The sequence below is a fragment of the Sciurus vulgaris genome, assembly GCF_902686455.1.
Source record: "Sciurus vulgaris genome assembly, chromosome: 5".
Taxonomy (NCBI): Eukaryota; Metazoa; Chordata; class Mammalia; order Rodentia; family Sciuridae; genus Sciurus; species Sciurus vulgaris.
In genome coordinates, this window is record NC_136465.1 from 141,528,269 (window position 1) to 141,545,349 (window position 17,081).

The 17,081-nt window shown below is 34.1% G+C and overlaps 1 protein-coding gene across 1 annotated transcript in view; it reads left to right on the plus strand.

The window, feature by feature from the left end:
- The window catches only part of OTOGL (otogelin like), a 122,831-nt gene that overhangs the window by 85,332 nt on the left and 20,418 nt on the right, over positions 1–17,081 (plus strand). Inside the window, exons 35-44 of the mRNA XM_079141184.1 lie at positions 1,334–1,413; positions 1,726–1,767; positions 6,104–6,177; positions 7,699–7,876; positions 8,137–8,279; positions 8,718–8,741; positions 8,831–8,923; positions 11,032–11,221; positions 14,091–14,305; positions 16,820–16,961. Of these exons, the coding sequence (XP_078997310.1) occupies positions 1,334–1,413; positions 1,726–1,767; positions 6,104–6,177; positions 7,699–7,876; positions 8,137–8,279; positions 8,718–8,741; positions 8,831–8,923; positions 11,032–11,221; positions 14,091–14,305; positions 16,820–16,961 (1,181 nt within the window). The remainder of the gene's footprint in view (positions 1–1,333; positions 1,414–1,725; positions 1,768–6,103; positions 6,178–7,698; positions 7,877–8,136; positions 8,280–8,717; positions 8,742–8,830; positions 8,924–11,031; positions 11,222–14,090; positions 14,306–16,819; positions 16,962–17,081) is intronic.

A 17,081-nucleotide genomic window follows, 5' to 3' on the forward strand; every position in this document is an offset into this window, starting at 1 on the left:
CTGCAATTTAGCAAAACTCTGTCTCAAACTAATTTAAAGGACTGACTGAGGGTGTAGCTCAGTGTTCAAACACCCCTGGGTTAAATCCAAAGGACCACACCCACACAAAAATTAACAGGAATGAGGTATCCAAAAGATGGATAACTTTGTCTCAGTAAGGTTCATTCTACAACAAGAGAGCAAAGAGTTTTCCTTGGTTGTTAGCGCTGCCTGAATTTGCTTGCCTGAACTCGCTTGCTGAACAGTTCCCTCTAGTGGTTACACTGACCCACAGTGGAGAGGCCTTGACCATTTTTGTCCAAATTCTTTATTAATAGATGAAGTCAAAGGAAATGTTTACAAAGTACTAAAATTATTATTACAACTTGATGCTGTATTTTGGATGTGGATAAGAAAGTCTTTTTTATGAAAATATTTGCATTAATTTTCTGTAGAATGTATGAATCTAATAGTCAGATTTGATTTTTGAAAGATCACATTTATTTCCTTAGATTCAGAATAAATTGCACTCTGAGCTTTAATTGGACAAGAGAAAAATGTAATCTCAATTCTTAGGTTGGCTTTATTCCCTTAGTAGAATACTATCCCGGATGTTCTGTCCTGACTGGTCCACAAGCCCAAAACCATGGACTGTTGAAATTTGAGACTCTAACTTGGCATCAGTGCTACAGACAAAGAACTGAAGATATTTATCATGGCCAAATGTCCTGGGGTTTCAAACTGGGCCTCCTGTGGGTCATATGCAACCACTTCCTCTCTTGGGATTTCCACAGTGGGAACAGACTCCAGTGCTATTGAGAACACAGCCTGTGACGCTCCCCTGCCCTGTTCTCACAGGCAACACTGTCCTGTCTCCATCCCTTCCACCAGAGGTCTGGATTCATTTTTCAATGAGTATAGGTTTAATAATAGGCAGGGAAAGCCATTGAAAATGCTGTTTTTGACCTACAGACATCTTCAAGGCAAGGACAATCAAAGATCATGTCAGTCCATTCGGATGTAGGGGGATTTAGAAGTAGAAACTAACAACACAACTAATATAGATTAACATATCAATTTTTTTCCTATATTTCCACTTGGCCTTAATGTTCCTCAAACATAAGTATGTATTTTGAATGTTCTGTGTTCAAATTCTGCCTTAATCATAATGATTATCATCTACTTGCTTGTGATTTTGTAAACTGAAGTATGATGGAGTGGCAGCAAATGGAGTACTCCTCAGAGTTTGATAAGGGGGACAGAAAATTTTAGGAAGACTGTATCTTATTTGCATATATTCAATGCAGTTTTCTTTAATTTTACACTTTTTCATTTGATTTTTTTCCATGTAAAGAGTTGAAGGATGCTTGCCTTACTGCCCTAAAAATATGATCCTTGATGAGGTCACGCTCAAATGTGTTTATCCAGGAGACTGTAAGTATGAACCTTGCTTAATTTGCTCTGACAAGTGAAAAGCATGAATCCTTTTTTTCCTCTATGAAGCAGGTGGTTATAAACAGAAATTTTAGGTAATAAGCTCTCATAAGAGTCTTCTTTAATACCCTTTCCATGGTTTCATGGTGTTGTTCCTAATTACTTTCTAAATCATATACATCTTGCCTCTCACATCCCTCCTGTTTTTTCCTCCCAAACATTTTCTTTGAAGGGAAAGAGCCCTGTATGAATTATGTGGGTCTTACTTTACACAAATACGAATTGAGGCAGAGCATCTTTGTTTCTTTGTAGGCATCCCTGCGATTCCCACAGAGCCAGCATTAGTGCCACCAGGTGAGCTGTCTCTACCCACGTTTTCAGGTATTGTTACAATTTTAGACAGTAAAATGAGCATTCCATAATGTAATTCTTGGCACACTTACCAGAGTTGCAGGTATTAGGATAATCCTGTTGACTAGAAAACCCAGCAGGCACTTTTACTTCATTAAGGAATTGTTCGTGGGCTCAGCACATCACATTTTCTTCAACTGGTCTGCATACTCTTTTAGTTGGCATAGACGACTAGGATTCTACTAGGATTTTCCTCACGTTGTCCAGAATTTAGATTTTACTAAACCCTGCTTAAAGTTTCGCAGCGATTGAGCTGGTTCTAAGGAGAGGCGGAGAGGCAGATGTAATTCAGCTTTCGTTGCAGCCTCTGCTGCCTTTTTGCTGTTCTGTTCCAGGCTCTGTAAGAGGTTTCACTACGCTTGCTTCCCTCCTTCACTCTGAAACTCGCCTCAGGAAAGAATTTAATAAATCCACTGACAGTGGGGCTTGCCAAGCTAATCATATTATTTCTCCTGGAATTATTATTTAGAAAAGTGCAAATTCAGATATTTATATTGGACAAGTTTTAATTGAGCATCAATTATGCCGGCCACTGTCCTGGCACCGGGTGGGGTCAGCCACTGTCCTTGCACTGAAAACATAGTAGATAAATCATAGCCGTACCCCCAAATAGCTAATAGTCCACAGTCTAGTGAATTATAGTCAACCTTTTATATCTGTGGGTTCTTCATTTGTGGATTCAACCAAGTGCAGATCAAAAATATTTGGGAAAAAAGATTGCATCTGCACTGATATGCTGAATGTGTATAGATTTTTTTTCTTTGTCATTATTCCTTAAGCAATACAATATAACAAATATGTGTGTGTGTGTGTGTGTGTGTGTGTAGCATTTATGTTGTTTTAGGTCTTAGAATTAATCTAGAGATGATTTAAAGTATGTGGGAGGATGCACATAAGGTATATGAAAATACTTGATTTCCAAAGATTTTGGTGTGTGTGGGAAGTCTGGAATCAATTCCCGTGGATACCTTGGGATGACTGCAGTACAATCAGGGTACATAGGACAGTGCACATAGAGTACATAGGAGAGGCATTGTATTTATTTTGGAGTTGTGGTCTCAGAAGGGTAACAGAAGGTAGGGGTTGTATAGGAAGAAATATATTTTAACTAGATGGTATCAGTAAGTGTAGAAGGCTGGATGTTAGAGAATATTTCACATGAAGGGACTTCCATCTGGTCAGTGTGTCTTGAACATGCAGTATGTGAGCAATAGTTCCAAAAGATAGGATAAAATAATTATTAGGTGCTAGGTAAAGAAAGGGTTCATGGCAAAAAACTTTGAATTTTTTTTTTCCCGAGGTAATGGTGAATCATTGAAGGACTTTAGGAGTCTTTTGACATTTTCCAAATTGTAGACTCACCATAATTACTTGTAAGCACAAAAGGACGGGCAGCAGACCTCAACAGATTCAGAGAAGCCTTTATTCCTTTGTGGATTCAGATGCCATTCGGGCCCATTTTCCAGATAGGAAAATGGCCTTCAGTTACAGAGGGGATTTTAGTTTTATAGGGTACAATGATGTAATCATTGGGAGCTGTGTGCATGCAGTTTTGACAGTCAGGGGCTAGTTGAACAGGTTAAAACTTTAATTTAGGAAGGTAGTTGTAAAGAGATTGAAACTTCAGTGTTGTCTGGGGCGATAAGAGTCCAGATCCCAGGAATGAGTATCAAATCTTGCCCATTGGTATTTGCTGTGCTCCCGTTCAGGACTAATTAGCCATGCAGGAAGGTCTAAGTTTAGGGCCCAGCATTCAGTTTCCACCCCTTTCCCCCAGGGCCCATTGTTCCGTGGGTAGTTTCCCCTCCCTCCTCCTGAGCCGCATCTCTCTCCATTTTTCTTTGGAGAGCTGTCTTTTAGAACTATTATTTTCTATAACCCTTCATCACTATACAATTATTCTTATTAGCTAACATTTATTGAATACTTATTATGTGCCAGGCATTGGATTAAATACTTGGAATACATTTAAACCTTATGAAAGTCACAAGAGAGTGGTGTTATCACCCTTATAGAGATGAGCAGTTGCTCTATTTTGTAAAAGCATGCTTTGGGAGGGGCCAGAGAAACTTTTCCAACATTGTTCACTCTATGGAGGGAATAAGTTTATTAAATAAGACTGCATTCTAACATCCAGGGCATAGACTATTAATTCTTCTAAGTGCTACTGTCTACTTTGACCTAATAGCTCCCCAATCAATATTTAACATGTATTGCAAAAGGGTAAAACTGTTTACTTACAACTATACTTCATGACCCCCAGGGATAAAAAAAGTAAAGCTGTTTCTATTTGCAGATGACATAGGTAGGTAGGTAGATAGATAGATAGAGATATTATCCTGAGGAATCTGACAAAACCTATTAAAAATAATAAATGAGTTCACCAAAGTTGCAGAATACGGGACCAGCATAAAAACTCAACTGTATTTCTATACACTGACAATGAACAATGTGAAAGAAAATAATTCCATTTACAATAGCATTGAAAAAGAATGAAATACTTAGGAATATATTTGGCAAAAGAGCTGAAATACAGACTTAAAGCTGCAATGAAAGCTACAAAAACATAACTGAAGGGATTAAGCAGTTGAAGTAAATTGATTTGAAGATTTAATATTAAGATACTAATACTCTCAAATTTGTTTTATAGGTACACATAATCCCTGTCATAACCCTAGCTACTTCTTTGCAGAAATTGACAAACTGACCCTAAGCCATATGAAATTACAAAGATTTAGAATAGCCAACACAGTCGTGAAAAAGAAGCAAAAAGTTGGAGAACTCACATTTCTCAATTTCAAAACTTGTGGAGAAGCTGTAGTTGTCAAGACATCTTGACTATTATTGTATACCCAGACAATTCTTATAACCTTTCAATTATTTTAGATAACAATGCACTCCTTCACATTGGAGACCACTGAACTCAGTCACTAGAATTTTCCATGACTCTTTGTCCTTGTATTGTACTAGAACTTTATATTATCTTTCTTTGCCTGAAAGTTTGCGATAATGGAAATGAAGATGTTTAAGTCATATTAAATATCACACTCTACACAATACAACATCTAATTCATGTATCATGGACATTGCTCCTAAAACCAAAGAATTTTTGTTGTACTTTACCTATCCTTCAATTTAGGAGCTATAAAATAATAACAAGAATGGGAGTTATTTGTAGAAATTATTTAACCAGAAATGTAAAAGTTATCTTTTATGTCATTGTAGCAGGCAAAGTAATGGCCCCCCCAAAATTTCCAGGACTTAATCCCCAGAATTTGTGAATACGTGACCATACATGGCAAAGGGTTTTGCAGATGTAAAGATGCTCATCGATTTTATGACTGGATCTGAAGACTGGGAGATTACTCTGAATTATCCATGTGGGAGACATGTAGTGTCAGAAGAGGGAGAGTTAGAGATATTAAATTATAGTTTTAAAGGTGAATAAAGGGAGCACAAGCCAAGGAATTCAGGCAGTCCATGGAAGTTGAAGGCAGGGAAACACATTATATTTTACAGCCTCAAGAAAGAACACAGCCTTGCTGATTCCTCAGTTTTAAAAGCGCTTCTAATCTCCAGATCTGCTAAATAAGAAGTCGGTGTTGTTTTAAGCAACACCAAAAATTTGCTACAGCAACAACAGGAAATGAATACCGTATTTTTTATTACTGTCAATGATGGGCATTGCAACCACAGTGTGGGAGAATTTCTCCGATCATTCTTGTCTCTTCTGTCTTATTCAGACCGAATATTTTAGAGATTTCTCTAGTACTGCTGAATGCATGGAAGTGCCTTACAAATGTGTTCACCAATTGTGTCTTCCCTTTTCCTGACCACTCCTTCACCACATCCACCCGTGTGGTCCAGAGCATCACTATTCTGCTTGCAAGGGACACACCAAGGTTTCACCAATGGAAAGGGGCCAGCTTCTCTAGTTATTTGGAAAATGCAACAAAATTGGTAACACCTGAGACTCTTTGGGGACATCCCACAGGTAAAAATACCTGTGTTAATGCCATGAGACAGTGAAGGGTTTATAGAATGGGTATGGAAAGCCGGGGCCCTGGAATCAGAATCCTGGTGAGAACTCTGCTCCTGCCACTTTTCAAACTGACTTCCTAACTGCCTAGTTTCCTTATCTGTAAAACGACAATAGTATTTTTATCTGCTTCACAAATGAGATAATTTATATAAAATTTCCTCGCACATTTTCTGTCGCATGCATTCCATACATGATGAATACCATTCCACTAATGAATTTCATTTTTATTTTTAATAGTTCCAGAAATGATTACTCCATCAGAAATCACTGTATTTGACACACTAATGCCTACAACAGGTTTGGAATGTGAGGTATGATTGGATAATCTCTTTTAGCTATTTGTTATTTCCTTATAGTATTTGCTCTCGTTTCTTTATCACTATTCAAGCACCATTAAACTCTTTGAGTTTATCATTGCTAAAAGATAATAATAATAATATGCATTACATTTAACAACTGCTTTCTTAACTGACTCAGATAATTCTTATTAATTATATTCTAGTCACAGTAGAAAAAGCAACATTTAAGTAAGAACTTAAATGTGATTTCTTAATAAAGAGTCATCTAATGTGGCCTTCTCCATCAATCTGGCATCATAAAATATTTATTGAGCAGCTACTATATGCCAGGAATGTGCAAGATGATAACAGTACATTGGCAAACAAAAAAGATAGTCATTTGCCCCTAGAGCTAATAGTTTTCTCAGCAGATACTTGAGAAAAATGACATTCATTTCGATAAACTAGCTATTTAATCAATATTTATTTAGCACCATTTCTGGACAAAAACTGTTCAGGCACTATTGATAAAATATAAAAGTAGTCCAAAACTCCTGCCTTTATGGATTTTGCATTATATTGAAATTTCTGAGATTGCCAGTAAGCACATCATATTACTCACTTATATAAAAATGTTAGAAAGCACTGTTCAGGAGAATAATTAAATTATTTTCAATAAGTTAGTTAGAAAATCTTCACCAATTAGGTAACTTTAGAGCAAAAGATCTAAAAATGTCGAGAGACTGAACAATGCAGAGGAATAGGGTCACAATGTTCCAAATGGGACTAGTAAGTGAGAATGCCCAGAGACAAGAATGTATCTAACATTAAAAGACCGAGAGAATAATTATTACCTACTTTAAAATAGAATGTGATCTATAAACATTGAAAGCTTTAACTTACGTTTATTTATCTACAAGTTTTGAGCTATATATAAAATTAATTTGTAATTACACTAACCATGTGCTATTAAATTGATGTCACATATGAATTTTTAATGAGATATTTGGATTAAGTTGTGATTTTTTTAAACCAACATGAACAGAAGTTATATTCACAGACTAGCTCTACATAACATAATAGGAAAGGTTACCTACCATCTTACAAATTTCCTTATAAAGTGCTAACCTCTAGGATATGGGAAAGGACTTTATTTTGTCTGAGTGTATGGGTAATTCTGATGGAAATCCATATTAAAATAAAGCTTTAATTAAGTAAATATTGAATATTATAGAGAGGACGCATCAACAAAAACTTGTGAAATTTTAAATTTTTTCTTTCAAAAGTTTTTTTATTTAGGGCTGGGGATATAGCTGAGTTCATAGAATGCTTGCCTGTCAAGCACAAGGCCCTGGGTTCAATCCCCAGCACCACACACACCAAAAAAAAAAAAAAAAAAAAAAAAAAAAAAAAAAAAAACAAGAATATGCAAAAAGTTTTTGTATTTAGAAAGTATACACTATAGGCAATGTCATTGTGAAATTAAGACTTCAACTGAGAACATTAGTTGAAAATAGGGAAAAAACGTACTACTTTTTTCTGTTCTATTAACAGCCTCAGCAATTTGATCCTGTATATAACTGTAGCCAATATATATGCCTTAATATGGAATGGACACTATACAACTGGTCTCTTAATTGCCCAAAGGACTTGGAAATGCCGGACTGTGGTTTCCGGGGAAGACCTGTTCAAGTGAACACTGATATCTGCTGCCCTGAGTGGGAATGTCCTTGTAAGTTTGCATTTCTTCTGTGCTGACTAATGTTTTAACCAGGAAAGATTGCTATTTTTTGGAACTGACCATGTCATTATGTCATTATTGTTTTTGAACTTTCTTCATTTGATTGAAAAATTTTGGTCCACGGTATGTTACATTTTGAGTTGCTTCTTGTCAAATAGAAGGCTAAGTTAAAATATTTTTTTTTAAAGCAACTATTACTAAAAACAAAAATAGTTAATAGACTAATTCCACTTTCCATAACTTTATTTTAGGTCGATGTTCCATGTTGTCAGAACTGAGCATTATTACATTTGATGGAAACAATGCTGCATTGTATAGTATGGCTTCTTATATCTTAGTCAGAATTCCTGGGGAGATCATAGTTGCTCATATTGAAAAATGTTCCTTGAATCAGGTAGGTCCTAATCTATTTTTGTGATCATTTCCTTGTAAATGTATAATTGAGGTATACTGTAACATCTAGGATTCTAAGAATAAAAAGGTGCTCAAAACCTTATCCTGATCTTCTGATATTTAAATAAAAATGTTTTAGGTAAATATACTTAGAGACATGTAATATTACTCTAAATGATGTTTTAAAAGTCAAGGAATTAATTTCTTTTAAAAATGATTTTTGGCCATAATAAAGAGTGGGGAGAGATTGCTAATAGGTACAAGGCTTCTTTTTGGGATAATTAAAGTATCTTCTAATGGTTTGTGATCACACCATTTTATGAGTATATTGTAAACCATTGCATTATATAGTTTAAATGGCTTAGTTGTATGTTATGTGAATACTATCTTAAATAAAGCAGTTAAAATTTTAAAAAATGTGTTCTGTACTTCTTTTCAGAATGGAAACTCATTTAAAAAGCTAGTGAGTATTTGCAAATTATTTAATAAATTAATTCTGTTTATAACTTAAATTATGTTTAACCATTAAATTTTAATATTTTTCAAAATAAGGCTTCCTCTGGAAGAATCTCTGGACTTTGTTTTAAGAAGTTAAATGTGACAACATCTATAAATAAAATTCTTGTCAACAGGGTAGCAAGAAAGGTAAGAACACAATTAAAAATTTTCCTTACATGACTTGAAGATGAGAAATCATATGAAAAAATTTGGAAAAAGAGGGAAACTTAAACATATCATTATAGTTTCATTGCTCTTATGGCTAATCATTCTTTTCATGGGAAGCCTAAAAATGTGTTGCTTAATTTTATGTGTCTACCTCCATTTATGTGCCAACTGTTGCATTTATCTCCTTCCTCTGAGGTTAACTTAAGGGCCTTGTTAAACATGCAAATGCTCCTCAGATAATATGAGTGGCCAAGCTTCTTCATAACAGAGTTAATGTTTGCATTTCAAATCAGACAAAGTGAAATGACGGGAAGAGGAGGGATCACAGTGTTGAAAAGAGAGGTGGCCCTGGCAAACACAATGAAAGCCACTAAGAGAACAGGCGGGAGGGCTGGTTTTGAAGTATTCATATCATTAAACTTTGATGAATAATTGATAGTTAAAATAAGAAAAAGAATATTTAATTTTATTGTACTGAATTAGAGCAATGTGTTATGAATAAGCTTGAAAGTAGCCACTTGTTTCTATAGGAAAAACCCTTATCATAAGGAATGTGTGTTTACCATGGAAAAGTGAGTTATCTTCTGGGTTCTTTACTCAGACCTAAATTGTCCTCTCTGAAGTATAAGAAAAAGATGTGTAAAGATTTTGCTTAAAGTGGCTGAGATGTTATAGGCTTTCTGGAAATAATTTCATCAGTTAGCACAGGTCCATAGATTCTAGACTGAAAATAATAATAAAATGAGCCTGAAATATAGTAAGATACTAAAAATTTTTAATTAAATGAAACCTAAAATATGTGATTGATGTACTTTTTTGGATAAAAGCATTTGTGTGTAATTTTAATTTTGGTGAAGTTGCTACAATAACAGAATATGAATTGAAAAGAAACTCAAATCTGGTCAGTGCCATTATTTTGAGCATCTGTGCAGAAGGGCTTGTTTTAGGTATGAGATAAACTTATCACTGGCCAATCACTGGTCATATAGTCAATTAAAAAATCCATTATTTAAGCAAGTTTACATGGTAAAACACAGGTCCTAATCTCAAGTAACTTTTAATTGTGTGGGGAATGCCTCAATCTGCAGACTAGAAAGCAAGGAGGTACAGTGATAGAATTATGACTAAGATGTAGAAATAGAAAGCAGTCATAGGAGAGTCAAAAGTTTCTATTTGGAAGAAGTGACACTTAAAATAAATCTTAAAGTATGAGAAGAAGATAGAGGAATAATGTTTCAGCCCAGGGCAGGAGAATGAACAAAATATAAAGTTGAGAAATTAGATGATTAATGAGATGCAACTTCAAAAACAATATTGCTAGTTAGAGCCCATGACTCCATGCTATTGGCATTATGAAAAGGATTGTTTTTCAAAGTGTAATTCTCAGACTGCCTGTTTTAATATTACCAAGTATATATGCTAAAATTCAATCTAGAATCCAATTCAATTCAGGAAGTGGAATCACAGGGAATATTAGTCTTGTATCAAGTTTGACAGATGACTGTTATGAACATTATCACAGTTAAACACTGATTTAAGAACTCAAAGAAAGAACCCAGATTAAAGAAAACATCCTGAAATATTATCTTAAATTCATATTAGGATATAATAGTTAACATGTATTGAGAGAAACAGACATAAAGGCATATATAACATAGAAGAAAGTTAAGTTTTGAGAAAACTAAAATGTAGTGAGGCAAGAATACTGAATACAGCAAGGCACACAGAAAAACAGAAGGGCTTAGAAGTTAGGAGAAGCTGTGGCAATAACAGAGAAATAATTTTTCTTTTGTTTGATCTGAAATTGATTATGTTTTATTTCCTGAAAGGGATTGTGTCTTTCTTTTCCTAAGCTGACTTGTGCATACAAAGCCAATTGTCATTCAATAATGGGAAGAGAAAAAATAGTCTTCCTTATCTCTCTTTTCTTACTTATTAAAATATCCCTTAGGCTAGAGAAATAAAATTTTAAACAAGTAAAAAATAGTTTATATTACATCAGAAGAAATGGAATAATCTGTATTATCCTGATTTTGATTAGTGTATATTTAAATACCTTCCTAACAGATATATTTATATTATTCTAGGTGGAAGTGGATTCTATTGTTGTGCCTTTGCCCTTTTCAAATCAAGACCTGTCCATAGAGGATTCTGGTACAATGTATGTGATTACTACCCCAGCTGGATTAATCATAAAGTGGGCTCATCTTACAGGAATCATAGACATTCACTTCAGCTTCCGGTTTAACTTGTCATCCTATACAGAAGGACTTTGTGGTGAGCATGGATCTTAAAAGCTTTTATTCCTTCTAATAGTGAGCACTGTTTTAAGATCTTTTATATCTTCTAATATTTCTTTTCCTTCTTCCACTGCATTGTTTTGAACCCTGTTGACCCATTTTTATAATTTGAGTTGTGGTACTCTCAGTTCCCCATGTGAATACTGAAGAAAGCAGTGGCTTTCAATAAAATGCTAAGAAGCAAGAAACAACAGTTGAGCTTGGGCATTACATGGAAATGAATGTTTACTACTATTATTACTACAATACTTTTATTTTTTACTAACTCTTTTTTATTAAGAATTAATGAAGTGTTGGGCATATTTTAACTCATTCTCTTCTAACACCCCCTAATAAGGAGGTACTAATTGTTGTAATAGGTAAATGATAAAAATAAGGCATAGAAAGGTCACAGACTTAAACATCTTTATTTCTTCTTTATTTTCTGTGAAGGTTGAACTTAGGCCATCTTGAAAAAATACAGTGTTCCGAGCACATCTCCCAGTTTTATTAAGAAGTATACAGCTTATATGTACCTTTATATTTAGGCTTAATATTACAATATGTTACATAGATTTTAAAAAGTTATAAGTCAAAGGAAACAAACTAAATATATCTGTGGATACATAACAAATTTTAAAAGTACTGGCTCTTGTGTCTCCTGGATAGGTGAACAGAAATTATATTCAACTTTCTGATCCTTCACAGCTCTGTGCTCAGTTTCCTTATCTTTCAAGTTGATGCACTAATATCATTTTAAGATCATTATGGAACATATGCAGAAATCAAAATATCAACTTGTATCCCATAAATATATACAATTATTACATGTCAATTTTGTTTTAAAAAATTGCAAGTTGATAGAATTCAATGTGAAAAAACAATGTAAAAATACTTAAAGTGTTACTTATATACACAGACAATAAATGTTAATCTGTAGGAAATCTATCTATTTTAACTTAAACAAATATTCAGGAAAAGTTTATGCATTGTCCTTTGAATGTTTGATATTATTTTTGATGCTGAAAACTCAAAAATGAGTAAGACTAGGTTCTTGCCCTAAGCAAATTATATGAATAGATATGAATAGCTATTTCTTTTTTAAAAAAGCATAAATATCTAGTATAAAATTTTGCCAAAATGATTTGCATATTTCCTTACAAGAGAAAATGTTCCTTGTCATGGACTTTAATGGTGACTTAGTTATCATGTGGAAGTATATATAGTTCAATAGTGATTATTGAGTTAGAACTCATACTTTAGGAATGGATGTTTTTTCCTGTGATTTAGCACATCTGAATGATAGATTTTTGATTGATTTTCATGTTTTTTTCTCCTCTGCTCTCACCTCTTGCTTTTTTAAAAAAAATGTAATACTGTTTATTTAACTTCAAAAACATTTTGGCATTCTAAACATACAAAAGATAACATAATGTTGCAAATCATATTTAAATATAGAAGGTTCTTGAACTTGCTTTGAAGGAGACAGATACTCTGCTTGCTGGATTTTTAACTAAACAATGTAGAAAAGGGATCTTCTAGGATCACCTTTTTGTTACTAAGGATCATTGCCTAAACTCTATGACCTTCAGAGTGGGAGAGGGAGATTGTTAAAGGGCCATCTGAGTGCAGTCAGGACCACCAGGCTGGGTGCTGACTGAAAAAGTTGAGATAAACAAGAGTGTGATCCAAACTGAACATGGACACTATAATGGGAAACCTTTATTGACATCTAGCTCTATATAACCCTGAAGTCAGCTGGGGTGAGGGATGGAGTTGCGCATTTATACTAGAAATTTCCTCCCTTCAAAAATCTCAACTTGAATTCTTAACAGTTACTTTGCTGTGTAGTTGATTTTTTTTTTTTTTTAAATTGCCCTCAGTACCCCATATATTTGTAGGGGTGAAATGTCGGCAGCAGCAGCAACCTTTTTCATCCTGATGCACCAGCTTGATGATTAAGATTTGATGCTTGAATAAAATGTTTACTTCATATATTTTTTAATCTACAACCTTGCAAATTAAGAAAAGTATTAATGTATGATGGGACTTTAGGAAAGGTATGATGAGGGATCTGGTTCCTTTCTCTATACTTTCCTTGGCTATGCACTCCACTGGATGAAGAATAAGTTTATCTCAATCTGGACTTCTTCAAGGAAGCCAGAAGCTGTAGCAGATCAAAGCACTGTAGTCATCAGTATGTCATGTCACCCCAACAAGGGAGATGGTCTGTGTCCTGGAATTCCCAGTTCAAGCCTTGATGTCCTAATGATGAATAAATCTGTGTGGTTAGTGATTGCTATGAGTTGACTATTTTACCTATACAATTGCTAGTACAAGGGAGTAAGAATTGATTTTATGTCAATCAGGGTCCTCACCTGGAGTAGTGTCATACACTGGATGATGGGAGGGGGTCAGTGGATGATTCCTGAAAGGGAATGCTCAATGTTTTCAGGCAGAGTTTTCCTGGGTGAACAGGAACCTGGGATTCAATCACTAAGTGTCCACTATTGTAGGCAATATCATTCCAGGTATAAAATTTTGCTCTAAACTTAGGAGATGGTGGTAATAGTGGAAGAGTGTCTTTTCTTTCTTAATTTTCTATGATCTCTTCATATGTCTTCACTTATAGCACCATGACTTCTTTCTTATTTGGTTAAGGCAGTTCCATACTATTTATTTTATGAAGGAGTTAGATGCATAATTTAAAAATTCCTATCAGTGCTAAAGCTAAAAGACAAATAAATTTGGCACTTTGACAAATAATTCATTCATTTAAAAATAAATTATTAAGCTGATTTAATTGTGCTAACTATATTTGGCTTAAGTGAAATTTTTTCCTTCTAAATATCACATGTTCTTTCAAGGAATTTGCAATGAAAATCCAGATGATGATCTGAGGATGCAAAACGGAACAATTATTGTGAATATGGAAGACATAGAATTATTTATTGAGAGCTGGGAAATTGAGAAATCTTTTGAAGTAACAACAAGAAGACCTGTTAGGAATTGTACTGAGCATGATTGCAGTCCCTGCACTGAGTTATTAAATAGAAGAGTTTTCATTCCGTGCCATGATAAAGTAAGCCAAAGCAACCATAAATAAGAACTGTCATGTTAGACATATTGAAAGTAAAAGCCAATAAATTTCTGTTTTTGCTATGATGTTTTTCTACTGAGAATAGTTTATCTCTAAACCTTCTGCCAGTATATTTTAGAATTCAGAATCACTATTTATAGATTTACAGATACAGGAAGGATAATTATCCCATGTTTTGTTAGAACTATACCTACAGCTTAAAAAATTGAAGTTCTTTCCTATGAATAAGTGCCTCCAGGAGAAAGAAATCAATTGCATTTGATTACCCAGTTTAGAAAATAAGACATTGAAATTTTAATCAATTCCTCATGATTCTGGCCTCTTAGGTGTATACTTGTAAGAACTGACAAGAACTTTATAAGAATTTAATTGATCTTTATTACTCCCTAGATTTGTGACTTGAGTTATTAATACATAAATAATCTATGTAATTAAAAAATTCATTGTTAGAGACAAAGGACAAACACAGAATGTTAAACAAAAAGTTAGTGAGCATCTATCACATAGTAGGCACAATGTTAGACTTTGGTGATACAGGAATAAGAACTTCCCTTGATTTCCAGAAATCTAGAAGGAAGGCAATCTGTGAATAGGTATATTACAATATGCAATATGAAGGTGCATAAAAGACCAGATGTGGAAAAGGGTTCGTGCAGGTTTAGACCTTTGAACTGATAGGAAGGTTGGGTTTGCCAAGAGAGAAGGGAGAGAGAATATTTGGGGTAAAAGCTCATGTAAGGAAAATAATGAAGCAGTTTGGTGCCACATTTATGGAGGGGAAGAATCTAGGAAGGAGAATGATGGAATTATTGAGCTCACTATGTGCTAGATAGGGAGATGTAGATTCTACAATTATCCTGCTCTATGAATTCTCTGAGGGGAAAGGTAAAGAGTCTGAAATCATAGAATAAATGGAGGTTCTATTTACTTAGAGATTTGAGTGGAAATAAGTTTTAAGTGTTTAAATTTTTTAAATGCATGCACATAAAATTTTAAAAAGCAATACTTTTAATGCATGTTGTTGTCACTTTAATCTATTCTTTAAAGCACCATGAATTCTAAAAATTGCATCAATAACTGAGAACTTGGAATGTTGACCTGAAAGTTTTCAGTTTGACTCTTCAAAATGTTGGGAGATAACACAGGGGGTCATTTAGTCTGTGATAGTTTCAACTTTTCTCTTGGGATTTTCCCAGTGAATTTGATGGCAAAAAAGGAAAGCTGGAGTCCAGATATAAATGAGAAATTGTACACTTGCACAAATGGCTAATTATCTAATATCTTAAAATATAATGATGTAATAACTTGATCTGCTACATAGATAAAAATCAGTTTAATTGGGGAAGGTAATAGTTATGTTTTTATAGTCAGGAGTAGAAAGATAAATTTTTAATATAGGAAAAAAAGACAGAGGTGTGGGTGTAACCTGTTGTTTAAGAAGGTGAACTCAAAGACATCTACTTATGGCCTTAAAACTGGGTCAAGACAAAATCCTCCAGAAAACTGTATTGAACCCATACTCCAAGCTCTAGATCATGGAGAAATTGGTGTTAAAAGATGTTGCTTTTGGCCACTGGGTCAAGCTATGGAGGACACACTCATAGTAGCTGGTGATCACATTGGTTGAGGCAACTGAAATCAGGCTGAACCATACTAGACACGGTATAACTGGCTTCCAGGGAAGTACTACCTTAGGGATGATCAGGAACAGAGAAGTGACCATATTCTTCTACAAACATAAAGTGAGGCAGACACGAAGAGGTCACCCATCAGCTAAGTGGACTTCTCTTTCCTCCCTATAGGCAAGTACAGACCTGAACCCCTAGAGGAGCAATTGGACTGAGAAAAGGAAAACTCAGAATTTAGCATCTATACAGATACTCAATTTGTGATTACTGAATGAATGAGTGGAGAAAAAAATTGGAATAAATGTTAGAGTTATAAGTTAAATTACTGAGATTTCAGGTGTCTCTAAGTCAAAACAGAACCTAGTCTGTAGAAAAAAGAATCTGATTAAAATGAAACATAACAAATTATAGAATCTGAGATGAACATGGAATATTAATACAAAAATTTTAAGAAACACTTATAAACTGGTTTAATGGATGCTGCTCTGTACTATTACAGAATACTTTGGTAGCTTCTAGTTTTATCTATAATAGCTGAAACTCCTGTGCAATGTATAGAAGAGATGATTGTAACCCAAAGCATAACATCAGAAATAGATTTTTGCTAGGCCTGACTTACTCTATTTCTTTTGCATCTTTATAAGAAAGATTTATGTAGATAGGTACAGATAACAGTTATCTCATTTAAAATGTGTTGGAAAATATAAATTCAGGGATGACATCTAGTATTGTGGATTCTTGAAAATATGAGATTTAATAATGAGTATTAACTTGCTATCATTTTATTTTCCAAATTATCTTAGTCTACCTTAGGGACTTTAGAAAAATAAAGCAATATAGCTTATCCCAAGTCAAAATGCATCTGTAGGTTTCACCAAAGAACTTTTGTGAAAAAATGTGGATCAATTATACGTATTTCTGGAATTATGAATGTGATGCTCTTTCTGCCTATGTGGCTCTGTGCAACAAGTTTGACATCTGCATTCATTGGAGAACACCTGATTATTGCAGTAAGTAACCACTAACTCCATAATATTTTCTAATCATTAAGTAACATTATTTTTTATTCATTTTTATTTTACTTTTAATTTTTAGTCACAAAGTAATCATAAGAATAAAATGCATAAAAA